The 20546-nt window shown below is 47.0% G+C and overlaps 1 protein-coding gene across 2 annotated transcripts in view; it reads left to right on the forward strand.

The window, feature by feature from the left end:
* Positions 1–15: 15 nt before the first annotated feature.
* The window catches only part of Kdm2b (lysine demethylase 2B), a 146679-nt gene continuing 126148 nt past the window's right edge, over positions 16–20546 (forward strand). The window contains exons 1-2 of one of the 2 annotated variants that reach the window (XM_052168301.1): positions 16–246; positions 2807–3011. In XM_052168301.1, coding sequence (XP_052024261.1) covers positions 2820–3011 — 192 coding nt within the window. In that variant the 5' untranslated portion in view covers positions 16–246; positions 2807–2819. Of the gene's footprint in view, positions 247–2806; positions 3012–20546 lie in introns of those variants that run through there. The other variant, XM_052168297.1, reaches the window with a different exon arrangement.

Consider the following 20546-nt stretch of genomic DNA (forward strand, 5'->3'; position numbering starts at 1 on the left):
ATAGACCCCGCCCACAAAGCAGTGGGGCGGAGTCCGTGCTAGTTACGTGCCCCGCGCCGCCTCCGACGGCTCCGCCCACAGCCCCCTGCGCGCCTTCCTGGAAGCGTCCCGTGCTGACAGGCCTTGCTTCTCCTCTCTGCAGCTGCTTCTATGGCTTTGCTCCCGGAGCTCTCGACTTGGGCCATCCGAGGTCACCTCCGGGCGCCTCCTGAGGCCTGTTTCCTCCTTGGAACAAGGTGGCAAAAGGTCTGTTGGAAAAAGAGCAAGCGGAGGTCTTCTAGAGTTCAGTGAGCGGTTATTTGAGCAGCTACTGGGTGCCAACACTGATCCCGGTGCCGAGGGCAGGGTGTAGGCTTGTGAATAAGAGGGACAAAGTCGATCCCTAAGCTGTCCCAGCACAGAGGAGACTGAGACAGGAAAATAACGAGTTTGAAGGAGTAGTGAACTCTTGCCTCAGAACACAGAGGGACAAAATTCCCTGCTCCCTTGCAGCCAATGCTCTTGTAGAAAAGACACACATCGAGTAAATTATGCTTCAGAAGACTGTAAATGTGTATCCAAAATAAAAAAGGATTAAAAAAAGATGGATAGTAACAGGGTTGTTATTTTAATTTTAGAATGCTAGTCCCCATTTGTATTTATTAATTTTGAGACTACATAGCTCTCTGCCTGGCTTGGCACTAATTATACAGACCAGGCCGGCTTTGAACTCACAAAGAGCCATCTGCCCTAGCCTCCGGAGTGCTGGCAATAAACGTGCCTTCGTGGGGTTTGCTATTCTGTAGGGGCAGACTAAACACATTCACACCTTTGGGGTCTCATCTGAGCTGAGGCCTGGGCCAGCAATGTCAGGAGCCAGAACCTAAGGGAAGATGAAAATATGGGAGGTTGAGGATGGGGCTCAGATGGGGTAAGGACTAAGGAATTCTAGGACGCTAAATCCAAAGCAACTGGGTTAACAGAGGTCTCACCGCTTTAATCCGCAGCCTTCAGAATGTTTCTTAGCACATACTCCACATTGAAGAAATACTTGTTGACGGAATACAAGTGGGGAAAACAAGAACAAATGATAAATCTAGACTCCAGTCAAATTCTAAGCATGTGGCTCTCCAGGTCTATGGTGTGATAGTTACCTCTTGTACAACCACTAGAGGGCAGCCCTCCACCCAACCACATGGCACAAAAGAGAGGCCTCCTGCCCAGTTTCTGAGACTCCCCTAGCCACCGCCTTCCCTGGTTTACAAAGATTGAGAACGTACCCCCCCCCCCATGGTGGCACATGCCTTTAATCCCAGCGCTTGGGAGACAGGGGCCGGGCAAGTGGATTAATGAGCTCTAGGACAGCTATGGAAAAGACACTGTCTCAATAGCATAAAACCAAATGACAATGAAAAGACTGAGCACTGGAATTTGAAATCTCACCCCACTGGGTTTGTTTTGTAGGTGGGTTTTGTGCTTATTCCTCCTGATTTGCATCTGGGCTCAACTAACCCAAAGACCCTTCCCTTTATGCCTGAAGAGCCTCACTCAAGGACTTGTCTGGTCACCCAGATATCTTCCCTTGCATAGCTCTGATTGTGATATTATCTTTGCCGGTTGGATTTTTTTTTTTTTTTTGTCAGTTTGACACGAACTAGCATCATCTGAAAGGAAATCTCAATGGAGAATGTGTACCCATCAGACTGGCAAGTCTGGAGGTCATTTTCCTGATGAATGATTGATGTGTAATGGCCCAACCCACTGTGAGTGGTGCTGCCCCTGGGCAGGTGGGTAGTCCTGAGTTCTATAAGAAGGCAGGCTGAAGCCGGGCGGTGGTGGCGCACGCCTGTAATCCCAGCACTCTGGGAGGCAGAGGCAGGCGGATCTCTGAGTTCGAGGCCAGCCTGGTCTACAGAGCAAGTTCCAGGACAGCCAGGGCTATACAGAGAAACCCTGTCTCCAAAAAAAAAAAAAAAAAAAAAAAGGCAGGCTGAGCCAGTCTGTAAGCATCGGTCCTCCCTGGTCCCTACTTCAGTTCCTGCCCTGATATAGCGTGACCCGGGAAACGTAAGCCAAATAATTCCTTCCCAAGTTGTTTTTGGTCTTGGTCTTAATCACAGCAATGCTAGGATGGCATCTGAAACCTAGCCAATTTATGTATTGATCTGACCCCCCCCCACCCTTAGAGTTTGTGTAGAAACAGGTTTAGTCAATAAAGTAATAGGCACCCTTGGTTCATGGAAACCAAGAGAGAGGGCGTGAGATCTGGAGGTTAAGAGACTGGAGGACAGAGGAAGGTCCTCGGATTTAGAGCAATGAAGACTTCTGGCAGTGGTGGCTAAAACGCCTTTGCAGTGGGGATGGTTTCCTCATTGCAACATTGTAACCCTCCCCTTCTTATCACTCTGACTTGGCATCAGCCAGCACATTAGTGCAGATGAAAAAACAAAACAAAACCCTCAGTGTGTAGTTCTGGGTTCAATCCTTGCACCAAAGAGCAAAGCAAACAAAAAAATAAAAATAAAACTATCAGCCGGGCAGTGGTGGCACACACCTGTAACCCAGCACTCTGGGAGGCAGAGGCAGGCGGATTTCTGAGTTCGAGGCCAGCCTGGTCTACAGAGTGAGTTCCAGGACAGCCAGGGCTACACAGAGAAACCCTGTCTCGAAAAAAACAAATCCAAAAAACCAAATAAATAAATAAATAAATAAATAAATAAATAAATAAATAAGACTATCCAGACCTAGGGTAGAGGGTAGGCTCTAAGCTCAGCCCCTGACTCCAAAGTATTGTGGGACCCACAGTAACCTCTGTCTCCTTTACTAGATCCAGCTGGGCAATGAGTAGCAACAAGGCTATCCATACGCGTACACCAACAGGTAGAAAAGGAGAGGTTCCAGCAACAAAGCTGCAGGGTAAAAGACGGAAACTCCGCCTGCGCTGGCACAGGTGGGCAAGGAAGATTGGACTCCAGGCTTCTGATTCTGCCTTAGCTTCAAAAAACTACATGACTCCCTCAGGTCGGCAAAAGGTATGCTATCAACCTCTGGGGTTGCTCTCTAAAACAAACAAAAGACAAAAAAACAAAAACCTTTTCTTTCCCAATCAGTTTTGTGCCTGAGAGTGTAGAGACCCTGCAGAAAGACAATGTCCTGATCCATCAGGACCTAGCCCAAGGGCTGACTGGACACTGCTGCCACGGGTCACTTAAAAGGTAGCAACACCCTTGACCTGTCAGGAGAGAAGTGACCAGCCGGTACTAAATTCTTTTATTAACATCTATAGTTATGCAAACTCTATGATGTATTTGTTCATTATTTATTAAGTGTTATATTAAACTCCTTACAACCTTCTAGTATTAAATCACTATTTTTACAGATGAGAAGAAAGGAAGCTGTTAGGAAGCAGTAATATTTCATTTATGATTCATTTATTTTAGTAGGACAGATTTTGGTTTGGTTTGGTTTGGTGTGGTTGGGTTTGGTTTTTCGAGACAGGGTTTCTCTGTGTAGCCCTGGCTGTCCTGGAACTCATTCTGTAGACCAGGCTGGCCTCGAACTCAGAAATCCGCCTGCCTCTGCCTCCCAAGTGCTGGGATTAAAGACATGTGCCACCACCGCCCGGCCAGATTTTGTTTTTTAACTTTATTGGTCCTGCATCTGAGACATCACCATCACCCGGCTCAATACTCATTTCCTAGAAGATCAGATATGTCAGGATATTTTTTCTTTAAAATTATCATTAAAAAGTTATAAAAAGCCGGGGGTGGGGGTGGGGGTGGGGGGGACTGTTAGGGAGTTAGCACAGTGGTTAAGAAAACTAGCTGCTCTGGCAGAGGTTTGGGGTTGGTTTTCCAGCACCCACATGCTGGCTCACAACTGGCTGTTTAGTGCAGTTTCAGGGGATCCAACGCCCTCTTCTGGCTTCCACAGGCACTGCATGCACATGGTGAACATACGTACACATTAAATAAAAATATATACAATCTTTATTTAAAAAAAGAAGCCTGGGGCTGGCGAGATGGCTCAGCAGTTAAGAGCACTGACTGCTCTTCCAAAGGTCCTGAGTTCAAATCCCAACAACCACATGGTGGCTTACAACCATCTGTAATGAGATCTGATGCCCTCTTCTGGAGTCTCTGAAGACAGCTACAGTGTACTTACATATAACAAATAAATAAATCTTTAAAAAAAAAAAAAAAAAAGAAGCCATTGGCTGGGTGGTGGTGGCACACACCTTTATCCCAGCACTTGGGAGGCAGAGGCAGGTAGATTTCTGAGTTCGAGGACAGCCTGGTCTTTTTAAGTGAATTCCAGGACAGCCAGGGCAACACAGAGAAATCCTGTCTCCAGGGAAGAAGAAAAAAAAAAAAAAAAAAAAAAAGGAAGCCATCGAAGCTATTTTGGTTTTAGCAAGTTCTTTGGGTAAAGTTTGAGAATCACTCACCCAGCTTGTCTTTAGCATTCAGGTGTTTTTGGAGTCTCTTATTTGGTTGGTTGGTTGGTTGGTTGGTTTTGTTTTTTCGAGACATGGTTTTTCTGTTTAGTCCTGGCTGTTCTGGAATTCACTCTGTAGACCAGGCTGGCCTCAAACTCAGATATCCACCTGCCTCTGCCTCCCAAGAGCATGTACCACCACTACCCAGCGTCTCTTACCTATTTGCAGATCTACCGTACTTTTGGCAGCTCTGTAGTGATGTGACCTTGGACAAATCACTTTCGGAACCTTGGTTCTCTAAGCAAAACTCAGATGTCAGCCCAGCATGGTGGCTCATGACTCTAATCCTGGCATTTGATAGGCCGAAACAGGGGTACTGCTGGGCATTCCAAGCTACCCTGGGCTACATAGTGAGCTCTAGGCTAACCTGGGCTACAGACTCCTAAAAATACACACATAGGGCTGGAGAGGTGGACCAGTGTTTAAAGGCACTGATCCCCAACACCCACATGGCAGTTCACAGCTATTTAATTCCAGCTCCGAAGCGTCAGACACCTCCTGACTTAGTGCACCAGGCTCACATGAGATGCACATACATGTGTGAAAGCAGAACACCCACACACATGAAACCAAAACGTCAGAAACACACACAGAGCGCACACACCGAGGGGAGGTCTGAGCAGACACGGGAAGTAGACAGAAGGAGTCAGAAACTGGAGGAGAAGATGCCTATGGCATATCGTCCCCTAAAACCTTTAGAGAAAGTGGCCCTCTGACACATGGACAGGAGTGGGTGACCCCGAAGTGTGATGTAGCTGTAGTTGCTGGCTGCTTACAGGCCTGCAGAACTGAGACAATAAATCTGTTCATTGGGTGTGGTTGGGCACCCTTGTAGTACCAGCCCTTGGAAGGCTGTGGTAGGAGATAAAAGAGTTTGAAGCTAGCCTGGGCTATATAATTAGACCTCATCTCACAGAAACGGGGGGGGGGGGGGGGGGGGGGGGGGGAGGGGAGCCTAAATAAATAAACAAATGAATGGTTCTCTGAACTTTGTGGTTTGCAGCTCTTCCTTAAGGGCAGCCTGAAGAGATTAATCTCAGGACCCTGGAGTGGCTTCAGCCAGTCAAGGAGGTCAAATCCTTATTCATCAGAAATAAGGAAAATCACAGACTGTCAGGTGAGGTACACCTGGATTTGGACTCCAGTTTCATCGGTGTGTAACTCTGCTACACTGGCAAACATCCCAACCTGTCTAGGCTCCATCTGTCAAGTGGGAGTCGCGATGGCACCAGACAGCAAGGGTTGTTACGAGTGTTTCGTGACAGAACATTTGTCTGGCAGTCAGCACAGTGCTCCATAGATGGTGACTGTCTTCCCTCTCACGGGTGCTGCCGGGATCAAAGAATGAAGGCAGTCCCATCACACATCTAATGAATTGGCTAATCTGTATTTACCGAGGGCAGTTCATCTCTGAGAATCCAAACAGGAAAAACAGGTACCAGGATAAAGGAACAGAGACGAACTGTCTGGAAGTGAAAGGCCTGTGGAGAAAGGAAAGCTAGAGGGGTCTAACAGGCCGTGTGTCAGAAACAGCAGCCACCCCTCCTTCCAGGAGCGCCCACCATTGATCTCTGCCTCCCATTGGTCCTGACTGTACAGAACTCCTGCTGACTGAGCAGCCTTAAGGATGATGGTTCCCAGTGATCTAGACCAAAGTAGGCTAAGAGGATGGGATGGACTGGAGGGCAAAGAGGCCCTGGCCTGACAGTGGGTGTAGAATTGTACTGACCTCTGGACCCTCAAATACCATAGGTAGAAATCGGGTGGAAATCTGGTAGTTGGGTGCACAGACAGTTCATACCAGTTTGGGCCAGTGCCTAGCACACAGTAGGCAGTACCAACAAAGAGAATCAGCTGTTTGCTGCTCATAGGATAAAAAGGGGAAAGACAACAAGGCCGGAAGTAAATGGAGATGCAGTCCAGCATTAGTGTGGGGATATTTTTATCCGGACACCCAGCCATCTGTCTTGTGTCCATTCTAAGCCGGTGAGTCTATCAGACTCCTTTTAGAAGTCCTGAGTCAGGGCTGACCACACCAAGTTCAGGGGAGTAAGGAAGTTTGGTCTCACAGCACCCTCAAAGAGATTTCACATCCATTTGATTTTTCTTTTCTTTTTTTTTTTTAAGTTGGTGTCTCTGCCTTTGGCTGCTGTTGCCAAATTCCCCTTGCCTCCTCCAGTCTGGAGCTGGGCCACTTCCAGCATCGTTCTTTGTATAATTAAAAAGAAAAATAGAACGGTCGGTGTTGCCAAACACGTATTTAAAGTGACACTCTGAACTGAGGGAGTGAAAAATCAAAACGGTTTTAAGGTTTAGATTAAAAGTCTCCATCCTCGGCAGTCCCTGACCCTGGGATTTCTCTGGAGCCTGGCTGCCTTTAATCCTCTGCCCTGGCTCATAAAAGCCCTTTAGACGAAGGGTATTTATTTCTCAGAGAACTATTCCAGGCTAATCACATAAAAATACCCTGCTTCCCAGGCACACCCCATCTAGGGCAGGTCCTGGGAACAGTGGAGAGTTTGGAGCGATCACCTGAGAAGACACCCAAGTCCCCCTTCTTTCACGTCCTCTTCCTTCATGTATCTATTCCATTAGGAAAGTCTACCAGGCCACTGTGCTCCCTAACATTTTCTCAGGATCGGAGCCCTTCCCTCCAGCTTTCTTGCGCCCATTGTACCTAGGGGCCATCAGGATTCACACAGATGTCAGAGGTCACTTGGTCACTTGCCCAACTCTTTTGTCGCTCTTTTTGATTGTCCTAGAGCCCACTCTATAAGAGCAAGCAGAGAACCTTTCTTTCTTTCTTTCTTTCTTTCTTTCTTTCTTTCTTTCTTTCTTTCTTTCTTTCTTTCTTTCCTTCCTTCCTTCCTTCCTTCCTTCTTTCTTTTAAAGATTTATTTACTCTTTATATATGAGTACACCATTGCTCTCTTCAGACACACCAGAAGAGGGCATCAGATCTCATTATAGATGGTTGTGAGCCACCATGCAGTTGCAGGGAATTGAACTCAGGACCTCTGGAAGAGCAGTTGGTGCTCTTAACTGTTGAGTCATCTCTCCAGCCCCAGAAAACCTTTCTAAAAGGTATAACTCAGCCAGGCAGTGGTGGTAAACACTTTTAATCCCAGCACTTGGAAGGCAGAGGCAGTTGGATTTCTGAGTTCGAGGCCAGCCTGATCTTCAGAGTGAGTTCCAGGACAGCTAGGGCTATATAGAGAAACCCTGCCTCGGGGGAAAAAAAAAAGTATAACTCGCCAGACATAGTACCACATTCATTAAAGTCCAGCACTTAGCAGGGCTCTGTGAGTCTGAGGCCAGCCTGGACTATACATTGAGTTCCTGGACAGCCAGCACTACAAAGAGACCCTCCATCTGTAAATAAACGGTACAATGGATTATGTCCTTTCCATGGATACATTAACTTCCCATTGGTGCTTACCATAGAAGGTAGTTGCTTAATATAACATAAATTTACTTTTATTTATTTACTTAACTTTTCTGGGTACTGAGAAGTCAGAATGAAGCTTCGGGGTTTAAATGGACTAAAGAGGGTAGATTAGGTTCCTTCTGGAGGCTGTGATGTGTGTCCTTCTCCTTCCCTCTTTCATAGTCTGGTAGATTCCTGCAGTCCTTGGCTTGTGGGCCCTCCCCCTTCAGTATTCAAAGCGCTTACTTTGATCTTGGCTTCCACTGGTACATCTCTTTTTCTGCCTCTCCAGACTACATCCTGACTGGATACTTAGGATTGCATTGGCTTCACCTGGATAGTCTCTCCATTTCAAGATCTTTGATTTAAATCACCTCTGTAAATCCTTTCCCATCTATGATGCTATGGTTATAGGTCTCTTCCAGGGGATTTGGATGAGAGGGAGCCGTCGCTTAGCTCACTATATTGTGAAAGGCCCTTCCGTGGTTATATTCAGCTCCTCACCTGGGAAGCTTTATCTGATCACTCCTGCCTCCTCCCTTAGGGAACTCTCACGAGTGGGATTCATGTCTCGGCTACCATGAGACATAATATGACATCAATAAACCAGGAAACAAGTTCTCATCAGACACTGAATCTGATGATGACTCTGTTAGAGATGGGGGCCTCTGGAAGCCCAGGCTGGCTTCACGCTCCATACACAGCTGAGGATAACCTTGGATTTCTGATGTTGTCTCCACTGGAGTGCTGGGATTACTGATGTATGCCAACACACCTGGTCTGAAGACACGGGTCTAGCTGAGCCGTCAGCACATCTGCCTTTTGTATTGAATCTGCAGGTTCTAAAACTGAGAATTAGACTTGCTTTGCTAAGCCTTGTAGTCTTCTGGTAGTTTGCTGTGGCAGCCACATGGGCTAAGCTGGTTGCAGCTTTCCTTTTAGTCATTTCTGGTTTTGAGTGCATCCTCCTCCTAGCTCATGAGCCCACCCCCATCCTCCGGAATGTCTTTTTGTAGCCTGATCTATACAGGTCATGGCTAGCCTTAAACTCACAGAGATCTCTGATTAAAGGTATGTGCCAAGCCTTTTTTTTTTTTTTTTTTTTGGTTTTTCGAGACAGGGTTTCTCTGTGTAGCCCTGGCTGTCCTGGAACTCACTCTGTAGACCAGGCTGGCCTTGAACTCAGAAATCTGCCTGCCTCTGCCTCCCACGTGCTGGGATTACAGGCATGCGCCACCATGCCTGGCACCAAGCCTTATTTTTAATCATGTGTTGGGGGTGGGGTTCTGTGCATGTAAGTACAGTGGTATCAGACCTTAGAAGAGGATGTTAGATCCCTTGGAGTCATAGTTACAGGTGGCATGAGTCACCAGACACGGATGCTACAGATCAAACGTGGATCTCCCCGCTGGGGTTAAAGCCATGAGCCACCACCGCCTGCCGGATGGTCTGATTTCTAATGTACGAATTTAAGCATCACAATAAAAGATCGGTTTAACCTTGGCACAGAGGAGGCAGAGACAGGCAGAACTTTGAGTTCAAGGCCAGCCTGGTCTACAGACTTAAGTTTCAGGATAGTCAGGGCTTCACTGAGAAACCCTGTCACCAACACAACTACAACAATAACAAATCAAAGCAACAGCAGCAAAAGGGCAGTCTCCACATTCTTTCATGTAGTCCAGCAGTTAATGCCTACTTGCTAAGTATGGTGAACACAATTTATTATTCAGTTATAGAAGTGTTTATTAAACATCTATTAGGTCTGAGCTCATCATCCAGTGCAGTGTTTGTTTACCAACATCTGCTGTGCCCAGTCAGTGTCCGGGTATACTGTAGTGCAATAACTGAGTGAAGGGTCACTGGTCTTCCCGCTGAAATGCTCTGTAAATAAATAACTGACATGGAAGGAAAGACTATAATGTGGGCGTGTAGTCAGGAGACCCTTATCTCCAGGTACTACCCAGTACCTTTCTCAGAAACTTATCTTCTCACCTGGGAAACAGCTCTTTGAGGAGGAGGTCAGACAGGTTCTGCTCACCTGCTCGTGAGTCTCTCGTCCCAGGGCTCTGCCTGTGGCACAGCTTTATCAAGGCCCGGGGCCCGATGACTGACTGCCACCTTCTCCTACAGACTGTCAGTGCCTCATTCATCAGGCAAGAGGGCAGCAGCTGGGCTGCAAACCTGGTGCCGCTGGCAGTGAGCCCAAAGCTGTCCGCCCTTCATTTGGCCTGACTTTCCTTGCTCTGAAGGATTTAACTCTTCCCCATCTCCCCATCAGAACCCCTTACCTAGACTTTTGTAATAGTGGATTTAAAAAAAACAAAAAAAAAAAACCAACTAAAAAAAAGCAGTCTCTTCCTTGTGAGTGGTGTGTTCATGTGTGTGCACTTCCAAGCGCAGGCCAGAGGTTGATGTCATTTGTCTCTCTAGATCGCTCTCCTCTTCACCACTGAGGCAGGCTCTCTCACTGAGCCCAGAGCTTAAGATCTGGCTCGCTCGCCCCAGGGCTCGTCTCTGCCGCACACAGAAGCTGGGGCTGCCAGTTAGTCCAACAGACCAGCAAGGCTTTCTTGTGGGCCTGGGAAATCTAAGACAGGGTTTCTCTGTGTAGCCCTGGCTCTCCTGGAACTCACTCTGGTCCTTGGACTTGCCTGGCAAGTGCCTTCTCAGCCATCTGCCCAGGCTGGGAAATTAACAATTTTAATGAGGGCTAATACATTAGGTGTACATAGACGTGACTCCCAACCAAATCCTCACCAGCCACAAAGCTTTAGCACCGTAGGGACATGTCCCTCCCCCACCCCAGAGGTACAAGGGACAGACCTGTGTTTTGCCAGTCAAGTCCTTCCCTGTGTGGAGACAAGGTGGCTCAGGCTGCCGTGGTTTTCCTCTCCTCTCCCCTCCTCTCCCCTCTTTCTCTCTAAACCTGTGGTATACAAACTAATCTCAGCTTTCAGGGGAAGATTTCTGTGTGATCCAGGCCAGTTTGATCTACATAATGAGTTTTAGGCTAGCCAGAGCTAAAAACATTGTTTTTCTTTCTTCTTCTTCTTCTTTTTTTTTTTTTCTTTTGGTTTTGGTTTCTCCGTGTAGCCCTGGCTGTCCTGGAGCTCACTCTGTAGCCCGGGCTGGCCTCAAACTTAGAAATCCGCCTGCCTCTGCCTCCCAGAGTGCTGGGATTATAGGTGTGCGCCACCACTACCCTGCACATTTTGTTTGTCGAGACAGGGTTTCTCTGTCTAGCCCTGGCTCTCCCGGAACTCACTCTGTAGACCAGGCTGGTCTCTAACTCACAGAGATCCAACTGCCTCTGCCTCCTGAGTACTGGGATTCAGGCATGCACCACCACATACCACTGCCCAGAGACCCCGTGTGATGTGGAGGTACACATGCCAAGATTTGTGTGTGGAGGTCAGAGGACAGCTCATGGGAACAGGTTTCCTCCTTCCACCATGTAGTTCCAAAGGGTCCCAAGTGCTCTCCCCACTGAGCCGTTGCTGGCTCTGGCGTCATCTGTCTCCCTGAATGCTCAGACTATAGGCTAGTGCTAACCTGGCCAGCCTCCCTTCCTCCCATATACAGGAAGGTGCACATTGTAACATAAAGGATAGTTTTAACCATAAGCATGCAGCACCACACTTCAGTTAATCTTTTTTTGCTGTTGTTGTTGAAAAGACTTATTTATTCACATTGTATCTGTCTTCAGACACTTTTTCTTCTCTCTCCCATCCCCTCGCTCAGGCCAGTATTTATTATATGTAAGTACACTACAGCTGTCTTCAGACACCCCAGAAAAGGACATCAGATCTTAGTATAGATGGTTGTGAGCTGGGATTTGAACTCAGGACCTCTGGAAGAGCAGTCGGTGTTCTTAACTGCTGAGCCACCTCTCCAGCCCTTGGTTTAATCTTTTATTTATTTATATTTATTTATTTGAGACAAAATATCCTCTGTAGCAAAGGCTGACTTCGAACTTGTGATTGTCCTGCTGGTGAACTACCTCATCCATTTTACAGTTTTACTTTCTATTATTGTTTTATTTACATTTCAAATGTTACCCCCTTCCCAGTTAACCCCCCTATCCCAGCCACTGCCCCCTGTTTTTATGAGGTTGGATGCTCTCCCACACCCACTTCTATTTTTTAAAGACTCATTTTTATGTACATGGGTATTTGACTTGCTGTGTGAATGTGCACCACATGCATGCTTAGTGTCCTCCTGGAGGTCCGGAGAGGACACTGGATCTCCTGAGTTGTTACAGATGCCGTGGGCAGGTGCTCGCATCTTCTGAGTCGTCTCTCCAGCCCTCATTGGCTATAAATTGTGAGTGTGTTTGTGTGTATTTGGACATGCTGTGGGTGTCTGTGGAAGCCAGAGTGGGAGCACTGGAACCTTGGAGCTAGAGTCACAGCTGGTTGGGAGCCACCTGACATGGTTGCTGGGAACTGAATTCAGGTCTTCTGTGAGAGCAGTAAGTGCTTTGAACTGCGCACCATCTCTCCATCTTTTTAAACATAAACAAGCCAAGACAAAACCCATTCATTTACACATTGCCATTTATTATCAATAAAATGTCAGCTCAGAGCATAATTTTAAGAAAACCTTAACAATGTACCAGTTACGGGCATAGTAATAAAAATTGTACAGCTGTGAGCAAGTGTGGAGACGAATACGGTGGAGTTCTAAGGGAAGAAACAGCATAGTCTCTTAGAGCCTCACAAATATAAAACACTTGTGACCTCTGGCCATCAAATTCCTCCTAAGTACCAATGAATCAGCCAGTTCTCCAATCTACAGGGTACACTGGCTGGGTGTCCACTATTCTAATTCAATCCTGACACTATGTGGGCTGCGGTGTTACTCAGGTACAGGGTATGCTTACCATGGGAAAAGCCCTGCATTCAGTCCACTGCACTGCAAAAGAGAAAGAATAAAATCCAAACAGAACAGGTGTGGTGGCCTATTGCTGTAACCCCAGCACTTGGGAGGCAGAGACAGGAGGATTGCTACAAGTTTGAGGTCAGACAGGTCTTCACAGCAAGTTCTATGCCAGGTTGTACTACGTAAGAGACCTTTTTTCAACAACAACAACACACAACATAAACACAATTAGTTATCTTTAACAGTCTGATGTCAGCGCTGAGTCCCAGGCTGCTTTATCTGTATCTTTTTATTTAAGATTTATTTATTTAATGTATATGAGTATACTGTAGCTGTCTTCAGACACACTAGAAGAGGGCATCAGTCCCCATTACGGATGGTTGTGAGCCACCATCTCAGACTCATAAGAGATCTACCTGCCTCTGCCTCCTGAGTGCTGGGATTTAAAGGCCACTACCATCCAGCCAGAGACTGACCCTCTTAATACCATCTGGTTACTCTACTTTCTAGTAAGTTCATTTTGGGCTTCGTTTTGCAATGCTGGGGATGGATCCTAGGGCTTTGAACATGTTATGACATGAGATGGACCCCATTGGAAGGCCCCTCCTGGCTTTGTGATTTTTATTGCATACTCATGATTGATTAAATCATTTGTTATTGGTGGTCAACTTTACCTCCAGTATGACCTCCGACCTGAGATGGCAGGTGGGACTGATTCCCACCCTTTAATGTGGCTTTAGACATTCTGGTCACCTAGCTCTCATTCTGAGGCCACCAGGAGGCTGGCAGGCAACATCCAGCTCATTAGCATATAAAAAGACAAATCACTTTGGAGATTCAAAGGCTTTTTGAAGTAGTCAGCCAGGAAACTGGGGTGAAGATCACACACATCTCAGAATATCACAACTGCTAAGCTTAAAAAAATTAGGATATAAACATATGCGGATGGTCTAAAAATAATGCATGTACCTCCATCGATCTAAGAATGAGAATCTTAACGGTTTGCAATAGCCCCGAGGGTGGAAACACAAAAGATGTCCATCAGCGTGGATGAATGAGAAAATAAAATGGGGTGGGTGTACTGCCCACGTGGCAAGGGGCCACGCTTGTAATCTCAGTACTTGAGAAGCTAGGGCAGTAGAATAACTACAAGTTTAAAGCTACCCTAGGATACACAGTGAGTTACAGGCTAGCCTGAGCTATGTCCTTTTTCTCAAAACCAAAGCCAGCCAATCAACCAACCAAAAATAACCAATCGGTAACAGAACTACCAAACCAAGACAATGGAAAATTACCCTCAGAAGGAAAGCCAAACATGGTAGTGCACGCCTGTAATGCAAGCACTTCTGTAACTCCAGCTCCAGGGGATCTGACACGCATGCCGACATACATGGCATGCCGACACACATGGAGGCAAACACCAATAATGCCCATGAACGAATAAACAAACTGAAGACTGTATATTCAATCAGTCGATGCTACTAGGAGGTCCTGAAGGTATGTTACGTGAAATACGTCAGACACAGAAAGATATAGTACAGTACTTTAATAGTTTCCAAAGTAGTCAAATGAACAGTCAAACAGAATGGTGGGTACCACTAGGGATGTGGGAAAGGAGAATTTGGGATAGTTAGTTTCTGACAAACAGAGAGGTGGGGCAGTGGGCAAACCTTTGCTCAGGAACCAAGAGGTGAATTCTTCCCTAAAATGCCTCTGTAAGCAGAGATGCTCTTCAGTTCCCTCCCTTTGTCTCCACCCCCTGCCTCAGCAGTCTCTCACTCTCTCTGGACTCCAAAGGCCTATGTTCCACAGCAAGGCAGGCCCACATGGGCTTAGCAGCTTCTTCCTCCTCCCCCATCCCCCCCTTTTTTTTCCTCAGAGACAGTCTCAAGTAGCCAAGGTTGGCCTTGAACTCCTGATCTTCTTGACACCACATCTAGCACTGTCAGTTTTCTGCAGAACCCAAACTGAGATTTGCTCTGCCGGCCACACGCTCTCCCTCTGCTGAGCGTTTGAACTACTGGCTCATATTTTCTTAGCATGGCAGACAGCGGTGTTAAAGGTGCATCCTTGTTTGTCAGGGTCTCTCCAGACGGCCAAGCAGTAAGCCCGCTGGATCCCAGGCCGCAAGCACTTCCGCTCCACTGACCGTCACTCGGTTCCCTTCTGCTAGGCCTCATGGGCCTTCTGTCTGTTCCCGCAGCTCATGTGCATCTGCTGCTTCAGGGTCTGTGGAGGACCCTCTCCCCCAACCCCCAGCTTAGCTAAACTCAGCTACCCCTTAGAGCCCAGCTCTCCACATCAATTCCTTGGAAGCTTTCCCTGACTTCCACCCAACCGCAGACTGGGTCTGTCTCTCCTACACTGTGTACCTGGAAGCACATAGCAGCACCCTGTAGAGTGATTGCCACGCATGCGAGAAGGGCTGGACTCAATCCTCAGTACTTGTGTACACACACACACACACTCCTCTGCAATATTTACAGGTTGCAATGTTCCACTGACCTGTGAAACTATTAGGACACACTGTCCCCGACTACATCATAGGCAACAGTTAATCCTAAGTCCTTCTCTACTTGAACTCATTAGAATTTGTGTAACTTTTCTAGCATCCCCTCTCCCACCACCACAGGGTCCTACTATGTAGCCCAGGTGGCCTGGAATTTGGTACTTAAGACCAAGCCAGCCTCAAAGCCACAGATATGCACTCAGCCAGCTTCCAGAGCGCTAGACATCCCTGGTTCCCGCTCCCACATCTGGCATCATCTGGGTTGATTTTTTTTTTAAATCTGTTTTTGGAGACAGGGTTTCTCTGTGTAGCCCTGGTTGTCCTGAAACTCATTCTGTAGACCAGACTGGCCTCAAACTCAGATATCCTTCTGCCTCTGCCTCCTGAGTGCTGAGATTAAAAAAGTATATGCCGCCCAGCTATGTTTATTTTTTAAAAGATTTTGTGTATAAATATTTTGCCTGCCCTTATGCATGCGCATTGTGTGTGTGCCCGATGCCTTCTGGATGCTAGAAGAGTGGGCGCCACGGAAGTGGAGGAATGACCGTGAACTGCTATAGAGCTGCTGGAAACCAAACCCAGTCCCGCATAAGAGCAACAAGTATCCTTAACCACTGAGCGTCTCTCCAGCTTCACAGGTTGTGATCAGAATTTACTAAGACTGGGATCAGTGGTAGAGCTTTGCCTTGGGTGCTATACTTAAAACGACGACTAGGGTCAAGATAAAAGTATAGACATGGTGGTTCTCCCCCCTTGAATTCACAGATTCAAGCCAATACACATTAGCTGAGTGTGCTGGGCTGTGACGTCTTGTAAGCGCTTAGCAGCTCTGTAATGAACCTACAGATCCCTTCCAGTTGTTTTACTATAATGAATAATGAGCAGTGTTTGTGGAGACCTTAATGTGTGGTGGACCTGCAAGGCGCCTTGCCTTCAGCATCTTATCCATGGCCATCGTCTACCTGACAGCTTGTACGACTGGCTCCTTTCTACCAGAGAGGAAACTGAGTCCCAGGTAGATGAGGCAGTTCTTGTAGTTTGCACAGCTGGTAAACCACATAGACAGGACCTGTCAGCCAGAGTTCCCAGCATGCACCTCTGACGCAACTACATTGCTTCAGTTAGATTCCAGAGACTTTTTTTTTTTTAAGTTTTCTGACACATGGTCTTGCTATGTAGCCCAAGCTAGGTGTAAACTATTTTTGATTACTTACAGCAGTGTTTGGCCTCAGAAATGCTGGCAAACACTATTTTGAGTCATAGCCCAGAGGCTAGGCCTCAAGCTTTGTTTACTTTAAATTTCTGAAAAAAGTTTTGCTATTGTCTGTATGTGGAGTCTGGGGATGATTGTCAGGTTTAACGGGTCAGTACCTTCCCTTTCTAAACCATCTTGCTGCTCTTGAATCTGAGTCAGTCTTTAAAATTCATTCATTCATTCATTCATTCACAGACAGGGCTTCACTATATAACCAGGGCTGTCTTGGAACTCAGAGATCCACCTGCCTCTACTTGGGAGTGCTGGGAGTAAAGGTATGTACCACACCTAATTCAGAGACTACAAGTTTTTTAATCATATTTTTTATTTTCTTATGCATAGGTGTGTATGTGTGTGTGTGTGTTCATGCACAGATGGTTGTGAGCCACCCAGGTCCTTTGGTTAAGAACAGTAAGTGTTTTTAACCACTGAGCCATCTCTCCAGCCCCTTAGTATTTTTAAATGTGTACTCTGAGAGCCAGATCCATGGGGCTGAAGACAAGATCTGTCTTTGCAAAGAATCTTTACTTAAACAAGAGAGGCAGATGTTAAGAGTTTCTCTTGGAGCTGGGGAGAAGAGCCAACTGTCCTTTTTCGGAATATTCCATCCTTCCCAGGGGAAAGTCTGTCTCTGCCAGGAACAGGTGGCATGGGCAGGAAGGGAACAGGAGGGTTTCCTATAAAGGCTACCATGTGTGTGTGTGTGTGTGTGTGTGTGTGTGCATCAAGGTTGTGTTTCACCAATGATCTACAAATTACTGCCATTTGAAAAGTGTTAAAAGCCAGTGGCCAGTGACACCACCTGCAAAAGCCATTACAGTTATTTATTTAGGACAGCAATAATACACACTGTGGGAGGGATTGTTGTGTGGGCAATTGGGGAGAAATGGTAGGGCGTGGGCTTTCATTTAAGTTGTAGTTGTAAAGAGAGGTCCTGTTTGAGATATGAAGGATATTAAAGACTGTGACAGACAGGCGTGTGGGTGAGGTAGCTAAGAGATTGCCTACCATGCATAAAACCCTAAGTTGAGTGCCTAGCGTCAGGTGCAGTGGTCGAGTAGCAGAGGCAGCAAGATAGAAGCTCTCTCCATAGCCGCAGGCTCAGCATTTGGGCACTGGGTTATTACTATGTGTTATGTGCAGATGCTTGGACACACGCACTCACAGAGGCCAGAGGAGGGTGTAGGTGTCCTCCTCACTCTCCACCTCATCCCTTTGAGGCAGGGTCTCTCTCTGAAAGTGGAACTCATGTTATTCTGATAGGCTGACAGCCAGGGAGCTGTGACGATCCCGTCTTTACTCCCATACAGTACTGGTAAACAGAAGATCAACCCTGGATTATGTGTGTGTGTTAGGATCCCCGTGGTTGCTCTGCAAGCACTCTTAACCACTGAGCCACCTCCCTCTGCCCAATCTATACTACAGGGTTTTTCGTTCTAGGGGTTGAATGTAGGACCTCATACATACTGAGTGCTTCATCTCCAACCTCAGAAAATAAACCTTAAAGAATTCCTTCTGGCCGGGTGGTGGCGGCGCACTCCTGTAATCCCAGCACTCTAGGAGGCAGAGGCAGGCGAATTTCTGAGATCAAGGCCAGCCTGGTCTACAGAGTGAGTTCCAGGAAAGTCAGGGCTATACAGAGAAACCCTGTCTTGAAAAATCCAAAAAAAAAAAAAAAGAATTCCTTCTGGAGTTAGGTGTGGTAGCACTTCAGTGCCAGTCATTTACAAGGCTGAGGGTAAGAGGGTCTTTCTGAGCTTAGTCAACAGAGTGAACTCCAGGCCAGCCAAGGCCACCCAGGGAGGCCCTGTCTCAAAACAACAAGCTAGGGCCTGGCAAGATGGCTCAGCAAACAGAGATACCTCCAGCAAAGTGTGATGACCTGAGTCTGATCCCTGTGACCCACACAGTGGAGTCACAGAACTCACCACCTCCTGCAAGCTGTCCCCCTGATTTCCACGGAAGTGCTATGGTGCAACCAACACACAACAAAAACAATTAAGCGGTGGTGGTGCTCGCTTGTAATCCCAGCCCTCTGGGAGGCAGAGGCAGGCGGATTTCTGAGTTCGAGGCCTGCCTGGTCTACAGAGTGAGTTCCAGGACAGCCAGGGCTACACAGAGAAACCCTGTCTCAAAAAAAACAAAAAACAAAAAACACAACAACAACAACAACAACAAAATACTACAAAGAATCCCATCTGCCTGGGTCTTGGGTCTGTAATTCCAGGTGAGGGTGAGGATTATAAATTGAAGGCTAACCTGGGCAATTTAGCAAGGCTGTTTCAAAAGAAAAAGAGAAAAAGGGTTGGGGATACCGCCCTGTGGCAGAGTGCTTGCCCAGCTCACACAAGGCTGTAAGTTCATGGTACTGGGGAGGAAAATTCCATACACAAAGGGGTTTTATAATTTTTCTCCCCAACCCCCATGCTTTCTGCCTTGTCATTTTTTTTTTAAACAACACAACTGTATCATAACTACACAGCATGTAAATATTTGGTATTAAAAATAATCGGGACGCTGGGCATGGTCGCGCACGCCTGTAATCCCAGCACTCTGGGAGGCAGAGGCAGGCGGATTTCTGAGTTCGAGGCCTGCCTGATCTACAGAGTGAGTTCCAGGACAGCCAGGGCTACACAGAGAAACCCTGTCTCCAAAAAACCAAAATCCAACCCCCCCCCCAAAATCAGGAAATAATTCAAGGACTACCCCCCACTGTTACTGGACCTGAGGGTTCTTTCTTTTTTAGTTCCCACTGGGGTCCTGGGGTCTGATTCCCTGAGGAAATCTTAGGACACCATACTAAGTTTAGCGTTAGAAGGTGACAGGGAATGAGATACCCAAGCGGATTCTAGGAGGAGGATGTTGGAGCCAGCAGGAATAAATGCAGAGAGAAAGGAAGGGCCAGCAGGTCTGGAGGGGACGCGAACATTTAGCGTTCCAAATACACAGAGCAACGAGCTCAGGTTTGGAGGGAATGTGTGTGTGTGGGGGGACAGCTAATCTGTCCTCCTCAGATGACTCTTCCCTGAACCGTACGCTGGGCAGAGAGCAAATCAGAGCAAATCGTTGCTGTCACTGTGCCCACAACCTCAGCTTCCTTTGAATATCATCACTGGATGAGTCCCTTCATAACACTGGATCGTATTACCATGTGACTGCAGTGGGTTTTGCATTAGAACCTCCATTTTACAGGTGAGAAAATGCAGTGTCTGGTATCTTGATGTACTGTCACCATGTCCCTTTATGTAAATGCATTAGTTCTAAGTGCCTTTGACTTGAGGTGAGACATGTAAAAACCTTGTCGTGGCCTTCCTCGAAATAGAGCCACCTCAGCTCGAGGTTTTATAACTTTGTTGGGCTTCTGACTCCCTCCATACAGTTGGCCCACTGTATACAGGAAAGCCAGGGAGGGGCAGCAGTTATAGCCAAAAGGCCAAGTGGCCTCTCAAAATTCCCCACATCTATTCTGGGTCTCCCTCTGGGGCAACTCTTAGATACCATCTTCTGCCAAATAGAGTTTGTTTCTCAGAAGCTGTTAAGTGGGAGGTTAGGGAAAAAAAAAAAAACCAAAAAAAACAAAAAAACCTGCATCAACAACTACCAAATCCCCTGCAGCAGCCTGAGCACAAAGAGTATGGGTTCTGAACAAAGGGCTGGGTGAGACTCAAGGCAAATGCTGACACATCCTCTCTCCAGCTGTGAACCAGGGGTCTGAGGGCTGTGGCAAAGGTCATCTGTCTCCACATCTTTGGGCAGGAAATGCAATTCAATCCTTCCAGTGACTGATCACTTCACAAGATTAATGGAAATGTCTCCAACATGGGTCTGTGTTCCGACAGCACTAAAAAAGCGAATCAAACTTCTCCCCTGGCGTCCTCCTCCTCCTCCTCCTCCTCCTCAGCAAGGTCAGCTGATTTCTGGTCTTTAAAAAGCTCAAAATTTTACTCCAGGACATCTGTTCTGGGGGAATCCCTTTGATGGGAGAGATCATGTCTCC

Source organism: Apodemus sylvaticus, chromosome 22 (genome assembly GCF_947179515.1).
Source record: "Apodemus sylvaticus chromosome 22, mApoSyl1.1, whole genome shotgun sequence".
In the NCBI taxonomy this organism is placed as follows: domain Eukaryota; kingdom Metazoa; phylum Chordata; class Mammalia; order Rodentia; family Muridae; genus Apodemus; species Apodemus sylvaticus.